The 13,764-nt window shown below is 42.3% G+C and overlaps 1 protein-coding gene across 2 annotated transcripts in view; it reads left to right on the forward strand.

Annotated features, from left to right (window-relative positions):
* FAF1 (Fas associated factor 1) overlaps positions 1 to 13,764 on the forward strand; it is a 177,194-nt gene that overhangs the window by 2,947 nt on the left and 160,483 nt on the right. The window contains exon 1 of one of the 2 annotated variants that reach the window (XM_069788766.1): positions 791 to 1,245. The exons of the other annotated variant lie outside the window; for it this stretch is intronic. Coding sequence (XP_069644867.1) covers positions 1,201 to 1,245 — 45 coding nt within the window. The 5' untranslated portion in view covers positions 791 to 1,200. Of the gene's footprint in view, positions 1 to 790; positions 1,246 to 13,764 lie in introns of those variants that run through there. 2 annotated transcript variants of the gene reach the window in all.

A 13,764-nucleotide genomic window follows, 5' to 3' on the forward strand; every position in this document is an offset into this window, starting at 1 on the left:
GAGCCCAAAGTTACGGGTTGTCAGAGCAGACGCAAACCGCTCCGGGGACGGAGCCGCTGTATTCAGCGACGCCATCCCGCCCTGTCCCCGGGGACGCGGAGGGATGCCCCGCTCCCGCACGGGGAGGCAGAGCCGCCCTCCGGACGGCGGCTGCGGCGGCCCTTGTCCCCCCCCCCCCCCAGCCCCGCGGATGGCGGGCCCGGCCCGGGCTGCCTGCACTCAGGGCCGCACCGACCCGTTAGGCCGCAGCCGGCGGCCGAGCCCGGCCGGGCCGCCCCGCGCCGCCGCCGGGCCCGAGGAGCAGCCGCCGCCGGGGACGGGGACGGGGGTCAGCCCCCGGGGCAGCGCTGCCCTCGGCCGGGCCGAGCCGGGGGGGCCGGAGCCGCCCCGGCGGCTCGGAGGAGCCGCCCCCGTCCCCTGAGGCCGGGCCGGGGCCGCAGCCGTTGACTCCCGGGAGGCCGAGGCGGTCGGTCGCCTCAGGAAAGGCCCGCGCGCCGGCCGCGGAGCTCCCTCCGCCGCTCGCCCGGACCGACCGACCGACCGGGCGCCCGTGACCCCGCGACCCGGCGCCGGCACCTTCCGCCGGCTTCAGCGGCGGGGGCTCCTCTCGCGCCCCCTCCCCACCTCTCCTCTCCCTTCCCGCGGGAACCGGGGCCGCGGGGGGGGGGGGGGGGGAGCGGTGGGCAGTGGCCGCCGGCTGCCGGGAAGGCGCGGCCCCACCCCCTCCCCGGCTTCGCGAGCGCTTGACAGGAGGGTGGTCACGTGCCGGCCGCAAAGCGCCTCTTTGCGACCTCAATGACAGGCAAAATGTGCGACAGGCGCTGTGGAGGCAGGGAGGGAGCGGCGCTGCCTCCTCCTCCTCCTCCTCCTTCTTCTTCTCCTCCTCCTCCTCCTCCTCCTCCTCTCCGGGCCAGCAGCTGAGGCAGCGCTGCCCGCTCCCGGCCCCGGCCCGCTCCCGGCCCCCTGCCCGCCTCTCTCCTCCCTTCCCTTCCCCTCCCCTTCTCTACCGGCCGCCGCCGCCGCCGCCGCGCCCCCCCGACCGCCGCGGAGCTGCCAGGTGGGGCAGCCCGGGGGCGACCGCGGGAGCCTGAGAGGAACCCGGCGCCTCGATGAGCTCCTAGCTCCCACCCTGCCCCGTCCTCGCCGGCAGCAGCTCCAGGTGCGCGGGTCAGAGCAGAGCCGGGGACGCAGCTGGCTGCAATGGCGTCCAACATGGACCGAGAAATGATATTGGCTGATTTCCAGGTAAATTTCAAGCCGCCGCCGCCACGCAACCGTGGCCTCTCGCTGCTTTTCTCTTTCTCCTCGTTGCTGTGCTGCTTGTTCTTTGTGGGAAGGTCCGGGGTGGCGGGTGTGAAGCCCACCCTCCAACGCCTCCGCTCTTTCTTTCTTTCTTTCTTTTTTTTTTGTCAGAAATGGGGAACATGTGCCCTCTTCTCTCAAGGTGCGTGAACAAAATGTCTTTAACTTAAGAGAGTTTCAGTTTTTAATAAAAAAAAAAAAAAGCATTTTCATCCACTTTGCTTGTTCAAACCCTCTACAACCACCCAGGCCCTGGGACAGCTGTGAGCCAGCTCACTTGGAAGAGGCAAATGCCAGGGAGGATACAAAACTCATCGCTCCTCATGATTTGTCACAGTGTTTATAATGAATCACTTACCGGTACTACAGATTAACGCTGAACAGAGGTGTTTCCATTATAACATCAACACTAACTTCATGGCTGCCTCAGCCTATGACTGTTGTAATGATGGTAGAACTCTTCCCACCCCATTCCAAACAACATGTTTGTGTAGAAAGGAGAAATATGCCCGTAAAAGTTCTTTGTCACCTTCTGTCCTCCCTACAAAAGGGTTATAACTTAACTTCAAACTCTTAAATCTTATTGCCAGAATAAAGTCCTTCTCTAAATAAAAGTGATGTGTTCGGGAGCCTGGTTAATCTGTTCAGTATATTGTTTCTTAATATCGCTTGTTTCTGTATTGTTTTTCTGAGAACAAGTAAACAAAAAAGTGGAAGATACCTGCATTTGAAATAGTGGGGAGAGCCAAAAGCAGCTTGGAAGGGTATCAGATTATATTTGTGTATACCTTTTTAATATTTGCTTTTCAATGAATTTTTTTTTTTTTTTTAAGCTTTGTCCATTTGCAGCGGTTGTTCTTACATGGGTAGGCTCCTGGATATTCTGGGATTGAGTTGTAAAACTGCTGTTTGTATGTTCAACTTCTTAAAAGACTGTTTCTCAGCTGTTAGCAGTGAAACTATTTGATTTAGTTTAAAAAAAGTAATCCATTCACTCTGTGTGTGTGTGTTTAACAAGAATGTCTCTTTGGAATTACAGGTAGGGTGACTGTAGTGTACATTATGTAATTCCTCTTTTGCAAAAGGAATCTGATATCTCAGTGATGTAACATGCGGAGTTCCCAGCTGATAACAGGGAAATGTTTTCCCTTTCTGTACCTGAGTATCTTACATCCATATTTATTAAAACGTTTAACAAATGTTTCTATAATGATCATTTATTTTCTTGTTCTTGGAGATACTTTTGTGTGCGTAAGGAGTGATGTCTCAATTTTGAGGCTGGGGTTTCATAAAGGAGTTCTTCCAGTAACAATACACTGTGTAAAAGGAAACTGGGACGCCAATTCTGCACTCATGCTAGTGGAGACAGACTCTTATGGAATCCCACATTATTAGCTGAAACAGGTTTACATTCAGGAATCCCAGATGATGATTAAGTTAGTGGCTGGTAAATGTAAGATTTTTTTTTTTTTTAATAGCGTTTTCAGTCTGTATCCACTTCCCAAGTTTTTAGTGTCAGTGGGATTTTGCAGTTCTGCAGTATTTTTGTGCTTGGGTTTTGAAACCAATTAATAAAGGTGTAAGAGCACCTGCAGTGTTTGGTACCACGAACACAAGTAAGTATTATTGCAAACTTGCAGATGGACAGTGGAGTCACAGAAACCAGTTGTAGATCGAGGACAACATAGTGTGTCTGAACCTAGGACCCAGGAAATATTTTATCATGTAACAATGCTTATTTAAAAAGAACCCAAACCTTTTCTCTTGTATTTCAGCAGACAACTTTGTTTTTCTGTTTCATGCTCTTTTTTTTCTTCTTTTTTTAAAATAACATCAAGTTTATCCCTGATTCTGAAACACTGAACTGTCATTTGTCATGCTGTTAAGGCTTCAGATTCGTAAAGGACAATGTCAATCATTATTAGGCCTCGTATCTTTAGACTGTTACGAAATGGTAAAGGATTTTGGGTATTTTAAATACTTGATGGAATTTACAACTCACTCACTAAGACTTCAAAATGGAAAATAAAACATGTGCGAAGTAATTCTGCATGATTTTCCCTTCTATATTTTCTGTACTTTTTAATTAATAAATAAGTTTCTCAGAGTTCTGCTGCCATCTTCTATATTTGTGTGAGGTATCTTGTTGAAGAATGTTGTGCGCATTGGAAATTTTAAAAGAAATTTTTTGTAACTTTGTTCAGCTAATCTTTGCTGAATTAAATTGGGAGGGAAACTTCCATCACCATTTCACCCTTGCCTTTCCCAAGTTACATTTAAGAGGCATAGAGCAGTGGTCTTTGAACTTTTAAAACTTGAAAGGTTTTTCCCTCCCCATAAAAAAATTTTCAGTGAGGGCATAAGTATACTGATGTTGGATGCTTTTGCAAAGCTTTCGTGGACTTATTTTGTATCTTTCAAAGCCATTAGGGATTTTGCCATTGATTTCAACTAGAGCAGGATCTTGTATTGCATTTGGTCTTTGCTTTTAGCTCTGATAGTTGTAACAGGTTACTTCTTCATTCTGAGGTACTAAAGAGAAACAGTTTTTAGAAATATTTTGTATACATACATATATACACATACAAACATTGAATAATTTTATAAAATATTTTACCTATAGAGTAAAACACAGTAAGTGATCTGCCAAAATATTTTTTCTTAATGTCTCAAAACAATTTAAGCCTGTTCTGTGTGGTTTATAATTATTTTTTTCCCTTCCCTTTTTTAATGAGGTTACTGTATGCTACCCAAGGAGTACAAAGCACATATTCATGCATGTGGGCTGTATAAGCAACCTGTCTAACTTTTCCTTCTTAGGCCCTCACTTAGGAAAGATTATGCAGAAGTTTAGCTTTATACATGAGTAGTCTGATTGTTTTCAGTGGAAGCAGCCAAAGTATTGGAGTTAAGCGCACAAACAAGTTTTAGCTGTTTTACTGAAATGCAGTTCAGAATTTCTCCACAAAGTGTCATTGCATATAGGAAAAACTCCATAGGAAAAAAACCAACAGCTTGTGTTTGTAGCATAAATTCTTTTAAAAAGGTAACTGTATGTGAATTGGTAAATGAGTGGTGCTGCAACATACCTCACATACTGGGGGAAATAAGGGCATATAATTTCTACCAATTTCTGTTGACATCTCTGTTCTTTTGTTTGCGGTGTTTAACTGCAAAATGTTCTTCCATCTCCAGTGGGATACCCAGGTACTCACATGATACAAATATATTAATGATGTATGCAGTTTGGGATCCACTTTTCATTATAAAGAAACTAGATATTTCTTTTTTTTTCTTTTTTTTTTTTTAAATTGCAAACTTTAGTTGCATTGAATTAGTTAAATTGGCATAGTTAAAATGTTCAGGAATGAAAAACAATCTTTGAGTATTGGCAGAAGTGTCAGATGTCGACATTTTTGTATGCTAGCACCTTTCCTTTTTTTTTTTTTTTTTACAGCTTCATTTAGGATGGGGACTAAAATTAGCAAGAATACCTTTTTGTCATTATAAGTTATGTCCACCTATAGGACCACTTTATTCATGTTACGTGGTTGTCCTCACAACAGCTCTAAATGTAGAGTGGGCCTAAGGGTTGGAGTTGCTAGCTCCTGAGTGTCCATATATTTCAAGAACATCTGGCACATGAAGCTTCAGAAGGAAAGTTTTAATGGAATTCACAGTTTTCAGTGACCAAATAAATAAGTAGCTCAAGATTTGGTCTGGGTGGGAAGGCTTTGGTGTGGAATAGCAAAAATCAAAAAATCCCTGCTCCCATCGAAACAACAGATATCTAAGAGTTCTCTTCTACTTCCCTCTGTCTTTCATCTATGTTAATTGTGAAATAAAGTTATGTGAGGTTTTTTCTTTTTACCTTTTTTTTTTTTAAACTGAGTAATAGACTGCTTTGGTATGATTAACACGCTTGTATATAAAAATACCCTTTTTTTGAAGCTTCACCTTTGTGTCAGTCTTTTTCATAAAACCAGAGGTTTGGGGGAGGAGCAAGGGGGAATGGGGAAGGAAGAACCTCATTGCCATCAGTTACAGAAAGGTGAGAAAGCATGCTAGATAATCATGTTTTCAGTTATAAAATTGACCATGACATTGATACATCAGGTTATTATTCTTAATTTTATTTTTTTTAAATGTAACCATAATTCAAACTACTCATTTCCTTCTGGAATAGCTAAAATTAAAGAAACTGGAGAATCTTTTTCACTTGGAAGTTAAAACAGTGCTGTTAAATAACTGACAAGATAACAAGATATACTCTTAAAGATTTTTTTTTTTTTTTTTGGTGGTTATGAAAATCATCTGCCTGCTTTAGCCCTGTACAAGGTTATCTCTGTTATGCACACTGTTTTCACTGTCTAACAGTCTATGTGCAGAATTTACGTGTGTATTAATTTTTTGGGGGGGTGCTAAGGGAGCTTTGCTTTCTTCTGTTTGTGTTGGCATGCTGGCTCAGGTTTTCTGTCACTTTTAAGTTATTGCCAGTATGAAAATTTGGTGGGTGAAAAAGGTAGGCAGATACCAGAACAGCTTTGAGGCGGTACTGTTGATTCTTGCCCTGGACCGTGGCTTATGCTGGGGGCTGGAAAGAGTGTTTCAACCATTTTATGTAAGGGTAAACCATCCACAAAGGGGTTTTGAGCAAATAGCAAACTTGATGTCCTTAATGTTGATTTCTGAAAGAAATTGTGTTGTTTTGTCATTAAAGCATTGGAGCAGAAAGGACCGTTCTTGATTTCTTTGCAGACTTTCTGTGAAGTGTTTGGCAATTCAGTTGGAACAAGGTCTTCAACAAAAAACAGGTGCTGAAGAGACTTCCAATCAAAGTTTAAATCTTTGGAAAGTGTCCTTCAACTTATGTTTAAAGTTCTTGGGGGCCTACATTTTCATCAGAAAGTCTCCCTAGGCACCTCAATATCTGGATTTATATGTGTTCAGATCTGTCTGAGCTTAAAACCTCAGTCTTGCTTATACCAAACCATTCTTTTGTGTGGCCTCTTGGTAGAATATAATGCAGTGGGTGCTCCCAGAGCACACCTGCTAGGCTGAGCTCTGCAGCTCTCTCCGTAGTAGTTGGAAGGAAATCCAGTACTCTGTAGATTAGAAATCAGGGTTTGGGATAGACAGGTTTGTTCCTACAACCCCCTCATACTGGGTATCTTCAGGTAAAAGTGGGCTCTGCTAAGTTTCTAATAACTAGGTGTCAAGGTACTCAGCACTGCTTCGCCTGACCTTTTTTTTGTGGATATAGGTTACTATATCCATAGCTAAATTTTGAAATAGTTAACAGGGCCGTTTTTCAGTGTGAAAAAGAGGACCTTAGGATACTGTAGAATGGTGAAGCTCATACCTATGAGGCCTCTTAATTTACATTTTGATTATAATTCTTTTTAATCCTTGTTGCTTTTTATCGCATCTTGTAATTTTGTGCATTACGCTGTCAGTAACAGTGTTGGAACTGGTAGTTGGACCTCTTGGTTTGCAACACAATTGGTTTTGTTTGCTGTAAATGGCCTTAGGGTCAAGAGACACAATAAAAGCATACTGCATGCTTAGTGTGTTTTAATTTGGTTATTTTCATTGTTGTCTGCTACCAAGACCATCGCTTGTATTAATTTGTCCTTTGTGTGTTTCTGAAGAAGCAACAGTTTAATTTCTTTAGATACTTTTTAGACTCAGCTGTAATTCCAAAGCTCACGTTCATCAGAACAAAGGCCTTTAAACTGAAGGCGAAGTGGATTCCAGAGTCACAAATAAGAAATTGGAGTAAGAGCAATGTCCGTTTAGAAACATGATAACTTGGATGTTTCCACTGATAGCTGTTCATGGAAAAGCCAGCTAATTTCTCTTATATAAGGACAGATATTTAATTAGAAATACTATCTGACTTTTATAGAGAAGAAAGAGGACACTATGATTGGTGTGCATTACAGCCCTGCTGTAAGAACCTAAACAGTTTACCACTGGAGCACTGGTTCATCTTTAGAAAGAGGTTTATGCTGTTCTTTTCATTCAATTACCTTGAAAAGACTCTTCACATCATAGTAAACATGTCACCATTTCCATCAGCCCATTCATATAGGTATTTGGGTTAGTAGGTCACTGAAACAGATTGAGAGGTGGTAGCTGCAGGATCCTTTTACAAATGCCATGACAACTAATACTAATTATAATATTGAAATTATTAATTATATGTACTCCTAGAGGCTAGGAATGTGCTTTCATTGAGAGGTAATGTGGAAGTTATTTGACACATTGAAAAGAAAATATGGCTAATATTTCTTGGTAAGCAAAGATCATTTAAAATAAACACACTTATCGAGTTCATGTTTTTGTGTGGAAGGAGGTGTGGGAAAGGAGAGGATGAGGATTTGAGTGAGCTGCTACATGTCTTAAGGGGTCCTGAGAATTTCCCATTTTCAGAATATTGAATTGGTGCTGGGAAGTCTGAAAGGGTAGAATTCCCCCCTCTGTTTGGACAGTTCTCATGGTTCAGTTACCATTGCAAGCCTAGTTTTTATGCGTTTCCCTACTAGAAGCAAGAGTTAATAGCCTATTAAAGGAACCACATGGCAAATCTTTGATAGGATTTCATATTTTTCTAGTCAGTGGGTAAGTCTGTGTGTTTGTGGAGCAGCCATTAGGTGATTCCTTTCTTTTAACTACTGTAAGAACTAGAATGAAAAGCCTGGAGAAGTACCTAACATTTTATTTGTCCCTCATCATTTGGATGAAAGGAAATGACATGCTTACTGACTGGATTAATACCTACTAATTAAGCCCATTTTTTAGAGTTGACTTGATAATGTGCAATTGTAAAAACAACTGCTCAAAGTCCTAATGTATGCATTACATGTTGTTTCGTCTATCAAAGTAGTCATCTGCTGGTCCTCTATGTCTAACTGGTTGAGCAGGTCTTTGTTCTGTGGGAGTAGTTATGCTTTCAAAAGATAATTCATTAAAGCTGAAGGTCTTAAGAGATGTTTTGAAACTAGAACAGACTACGTTAGCCCTTGAGTTACTTAATATAGGTTTCATATTTTACCTATTGCAGGAAACAGTTTGTAAAGACAAGAACTCCAAAACTGAGTCACCTCTATTATTATTATTCTTTTTAAAGGTCAGGTTGTTTGTGTGAGCAAATATCAAAGGTGCCATATCAGCTCACGTCGAAGACCCAGCTGGCCTAATGTCTCATCTGCAGCAGTGGCTGGTTCTTAGGAAAGAACTGAAACAAACAGGATTTGAATGGATTTGCCTCATCCTAGTTTCTGGAACTCAGCACTTTAAGACCTTGATGATGGGGTTCGTTATAAGACTTTTGGAAATGAACTGTGTCAGCTTGAGTTAGTCTTGTGTTCTTCAACTCACTAAGTTCCTCAGAGACATCTGAGTAGTTTTGTGATGTGTGAGTTTGCTCTGTAGAAGCTGTGTTCGCTTTTCCTCAGTATGTCATATATATTCATGTATATACTAATTCTATTCTATATACTTTATTGGCATTTCTGCTATTTCTTATGGTACAGAAGTCAAATGTGTCTGAACTGTAGAAATCTTAATGCCTTCTGGTTTGTACCCCAGTAAAATTCACCAAAAAGCTAATGTCAACACTGTGGGAATGTGAGGTTGATTTAACCTTTAGTTAAGGCTGATTTAAAGAGCAGTCTGTGTAAAAAAACCAAAACAACACAAAATTCATATTTCAGTTCCTTGAAAATTCTGGGGACTATCATATGGTCCTGGTGGTTTGTTCTATATGTCTCTGCTGACACTTTAGGATGAGAGAGTTCTCAGTAAAGAGCAGCTTTGTTATAGGATGGTCTCCAAGTTTCTCTGTAGTGAATATGAGTGCACAGAATTAATTTAGCTTTTACGATATGCCCTTACCTTCTTTGAATACTTCTTTAGTATCTTCTTCCTTTGGTCCCACTGACTTGCTGACAGGCTTCCTTGTCCTAATGCTTTTAAAAGTTGATATAATTTTTATGTCTTTAGATTTTTATTTTTTTTTAAGCAGTCCTTGTTGGCCTGCATTATGGTATGACCTGTGCTTTGCTGGGATTTGACTGTTCTTCTGTTTCCCTATTTTGGATACCATTTCCAGGTTTTGAAGAATATGTCTGTTCCTTGTGGTCCTGTTCTTTACCAAAAAAAGTATAAGTGTTTGTGGAATGTTGAGGAAAATATTTTTTGTATGGATTAGTACTCTTCCTTTGTGTGCTTATCTACAAAATGGCTTTTATTTATTCTTCAGTTGTTTTTAAGGTTCTACTACTTCTGAGGCAATGAGGAGAAAGGAGATGACTACAAATATCCAGTAAGCAACAGTGTGTGTCTGACCCCAGCAGTTCTTTTCTGTTTTCCATCAGTTTTTCTTCTCATGTGATAAAGTATAAGATACTGTAAAAGCAAAATGACCGTGATTCAGGAAATCATTGGGTTTTTACCTTCACTGAGATACTTTTAATAAAGCATTAAACAAGCAGAGAACCTTTGGGATAATCCTAACTAAAGCTTTTTGTAGTTGTTGGGTAAAGGCTGTCTTCAGTCCTCAGAAAAGACAAATGGGTTTAGTAGTCCAGAGTACTAATTAATGGGTACTGACTTTTGTTTTGTTTTGGTTTTTAATTCAGTTTGAGCACTGCTCTTTGTGTGTAGCGCATGTGGCTTAAACGCTAGAGTGTTAGCATGGGGCTTGGGAGGCTAGAGTTCATGTCTTGGCTCAGCTCATGGGCTTCCTAGGGATGTGCGTTCGTGGTATTCTGGAAGCAGAATTTCCTCCAGAGTCTTGAGAGTGTTCAAAGTCTGCTGGAAACCATTTGAAAGTGGTTAGTGTGGTGCCAAGTTAGCTAGTTCTGCTAAGAAGTGGTTAGAGCTTCATGCTACCGGTTTAGACTTTGTACCCTGCTTGCTTTGTTCAGAAGGCTCGCAGTCATCTCGGAGCACGGGCAAAGTTTGCTCTTGTCTGCTTGGTAACTAATAGGTAGAAATGTCTTCTGTGACCTTCAGAAATAGCATTTTTTCTTTTTTTCCTCCCTATTCCTTCTGTAGAAAGGGACTAATGCTTCCTTACTTCAGAATGTTGCTTAAAGTGGTGCGCAAATAGTACAACAATGAAGCTTGGTAAATAGTTGGGGGTGGGAGTTGAAACGCATTGGGCAAAACTTTAGCCCGGCATATTTGCCTAAACCCTTTCTCAATTTCTGATACTGGTAAGTCTATTAGCTTGTTTTTCTTACGCGAACAGCTGGTGAATCTGCTTAATTTTTACCAGATGGTCTTCTGAGTTATGTAAAAACAGAGAAGCATTCTTATCTCTTCGTTTAGATGCTTGCAGTAGGTGACCTTTCAGTTTGCGTCTCAGTCGATATGCCTGGATGTTTTTTTTCAAGTGTTTGTCTGAAACAGAAAGAAGTAAAAGTTAATTTAATAACCACGGATGACTCATAACAAGACCAGTCTCATTACATCAGTAGGTTTGTTGCAAGGTAAGAATGATAGGGGATGCCACAGAGGGGCATGTATGTAGCTGGTGTTGCAGGCTGTGGAGGTGGTCTTGAGACAGGTGGGACTCTGGGATGAGCAGAGCCGAGGTACCAAAAAAATCTCAGTTGTGAGTGTCCAAATGTGCCGAATCTCTTGATAGCCCAGAGGCGAGTTATGGATCCTAAATCTGATATTATGGTACTAAAGCCCTTACTTGCTTGGCTGAGCATACTGGTTTAACTTTACCTGTTTTTGGGGAACAAGTGTTACGCTTTGTTTCAGTAGCTTTGAAGTAATTACCATTGCAACAGTGTATGTGTGAATTTTCAAGAAAATTTTCTCACTTACTAATGTCTCATAGGTGAATTAGTGTCCTAAAGCTTTCTGGGTTTGAGTAGACTTCTAGCAGATACAATGTGGAGCTGCCCTTGGCTGCTTTATAGCCTTTTAATTATTTCTTTGATTACCGAGCTACTGTCCTCATAAGGGATAGGTGGAGGAAGCAAGCTACTATGTTTCACTCTAGAAACAGGAAACTTGGGGCCAACCCCAAGTTGTTTAAACAACCCAAGTTGTTTAAAAATCGTACATCCAGAAACCTGATTTTTATTAGGAATGCTTAGAAAGGGAATTACGGATTCTTCTAGCCCTAGTAGCCACATAGTGGGCTGCACTAGTATGCCAGCAGACGGAGGGAGGCCATTCTTCCCCTCTGCTTGGTGAGACCACTACTACCAGATTACTGTGTCCAGTATCAGTCCCTCCACTGACAAAGTGGAGCAAGTCCAGTGGAGGGCTGCCTAGGAAGGGAGGAGGCTGGAGCATATTTTGTGAAAGATGAGGTTAAGGGAGCTGGTTTGTGTAGCCTGGAAGAGAAGGCTAAGGGAGGATCTAGTTGCTGTCTCAACTATACAGTGGGTGATAGCAGACAATATAGAATCAAATTTCTCTTGGACTTGCACAGTCCGAGGATGAGAGGCAGTGGATACAGGTTACAGCAAGGGAAATTATAATTAAATATAAGGAAAAAAAAATTCCCAGTGAAGGTGGTGAAACACTGGAACAAGCTGCCCAGAGAGGCTACAGACTCTCTGGCTTCAGAGATATGCAAAACCTGACAGGAAGCTGAAGTGTGTCTGTGAACTGATCTGTCTGGTTGTAATTGAAGAGGTGAATAAAACAGCAAACTAAATTTTGGTTATATTGCAGGGGAAGTATGCAAGGAGGTAAGTAATATCCTTTGCTATATCTCATATGCTATTAAGAACAGCTCCGAGTGGTTTTTTTTTTTTGTTTTTAAGCTGCTGACCTGGAGAATTCAGCCATCCTTCTGAGCAGGTTAGTGGCCTGTATTCAAAAAGAGTTTTCCATGCTCCTAATCGCTCTTATCTTTTGAAGAGTAAGTTACCGAAGGGATAGTAAATTGATTTTAACAGTATTTGTTCTTTGCCAGTGTTTTTTATTTCTCTTTAAAACCTCATATATCTTATGGAATAGGGTTAGCTCTACTTGCATTGCTGTATCTAGTGATAAAAATTTATTGGGTACTTTCAAAAGTAAGCATTTCCTAGGGTGCTGTCTGTGCTGTTGCAGTGGATGGAGGTGTATTAGTGCTGGCTTCCTGGGGTTTTGTAGGAGGTCCTGAAGGGTGAAAGCTTTTTTCCTTGGTGATCTCACCTGTTGAATCTTTTGGTGCCTTAATGTAGTTGTTTCTTTGGGCATTGTACTTTTATAAATATTAGAAAAGATGGGCTGTGCTACAGTTGCAACAAAATGCTGATGACAGAAAGCTCTTTTCTCCTTTTTCATCCAGCACAGGAGAGTCTGTATCAGCTGTTTCGGTGTCTGAGGACTAGGCATCAGATTGAATCACAGTAGCTTAGTCTTATTCTGAGACAGATGGATGTGATATTAGTGAGAGGGAAAAAGTCTGTAGTTGACAACTGGTGTGACTCTACCCTAGGGATCAGTTGTCTGAGTTTGTTGCTGTTCTGGGTACTTGGAGCTATGGCTCCAATTTTGTCCTTTTGGTTATGTGGACTGAGTAATGGTACCTGTATTTGCATCTGCTCTAAATTACTGCAGGAGGCTGCAGCTGAGGATGTTAACTGCAGAGTGCATGTGGAGATTAGTTAGGCACAAAGTGAGGTATTTTTTCCAGCTGACTTCTACAGGAGAGAGTGGTGCATGGTGTAATTCACAGCCATCTGTCTGCCTGATTTTAATGGGCCTGAACCTGTTGTGCAAAATGTTCTAGGCTAAAGCCTAGTTTGGGTTAGCTTAGAGGTCCCTGTTTGGGGAAAATATAGCTACTGTTGGTAGTCAAAGGAAATACGGAATTGTTCAACAATACCGTTGAGAGAGGCAGACTTCTAAGTCCTCCATATCCAACTACTGGCTGTCAGGCTGAATGTGGTCTTTGGATACTTTTGACTGCTGCATTTTGCCTTGGCGAGGAGGGGAATGGTGCCACAGGTGAGATAAAGTCTGTCTTGCTGCCAAATACCATTTGCTCCCAGCTTCTGTGCAACAACTGCCACCCACTATCTGTCGGGGCAACAGTAGCCTGACTCTGTATTTGAGTCAGCAACAGCTGTTTGTTGCTTTCCCAGCTTTTGCAGAAGTAACAGCCCAGCTCTCTGTGTTAGGAGCAGCAGTTGTCCCTTCCAGCTTCGCTGTGTAACAACTGCCTGGATCTCTGCAGCAGGTGCCGGAGGAGCATTTTCAACAGCAGCTGCTGCCAGATGGGGAAGTCAGCTGCTTTCCTGTGATGTGGAGGTAGGCTAAAGCCTGCGCTGTTGAGGTGGGGGGTCACAGAGGGTCTCAAAACCCAGATCCAGCTGTTACGGCTGCTGGGGTCAGACCACCCTGCAAGGGATTTAGAAGAGCAAGTCTGTCATCCTGCATTATAGCTTTCTGGAAGCACCTCCTAGGTTTGTCTTGAATGCCTTGAAGTCTGTCAGC

Source organism: Haliaeetus albicilla, chromosome 8 (assembly GCF_947461875.1).
Source record: "Haliaeetus albicilla chromosome 8, bHalAlb1.1, whole genome shotgun sequence".
NCBI lineage: Eukaryota > Metazoa > Chordata > Aves > Accipitriformes > Accipitridae > Haliaeetus > Haliaeetus albicilla.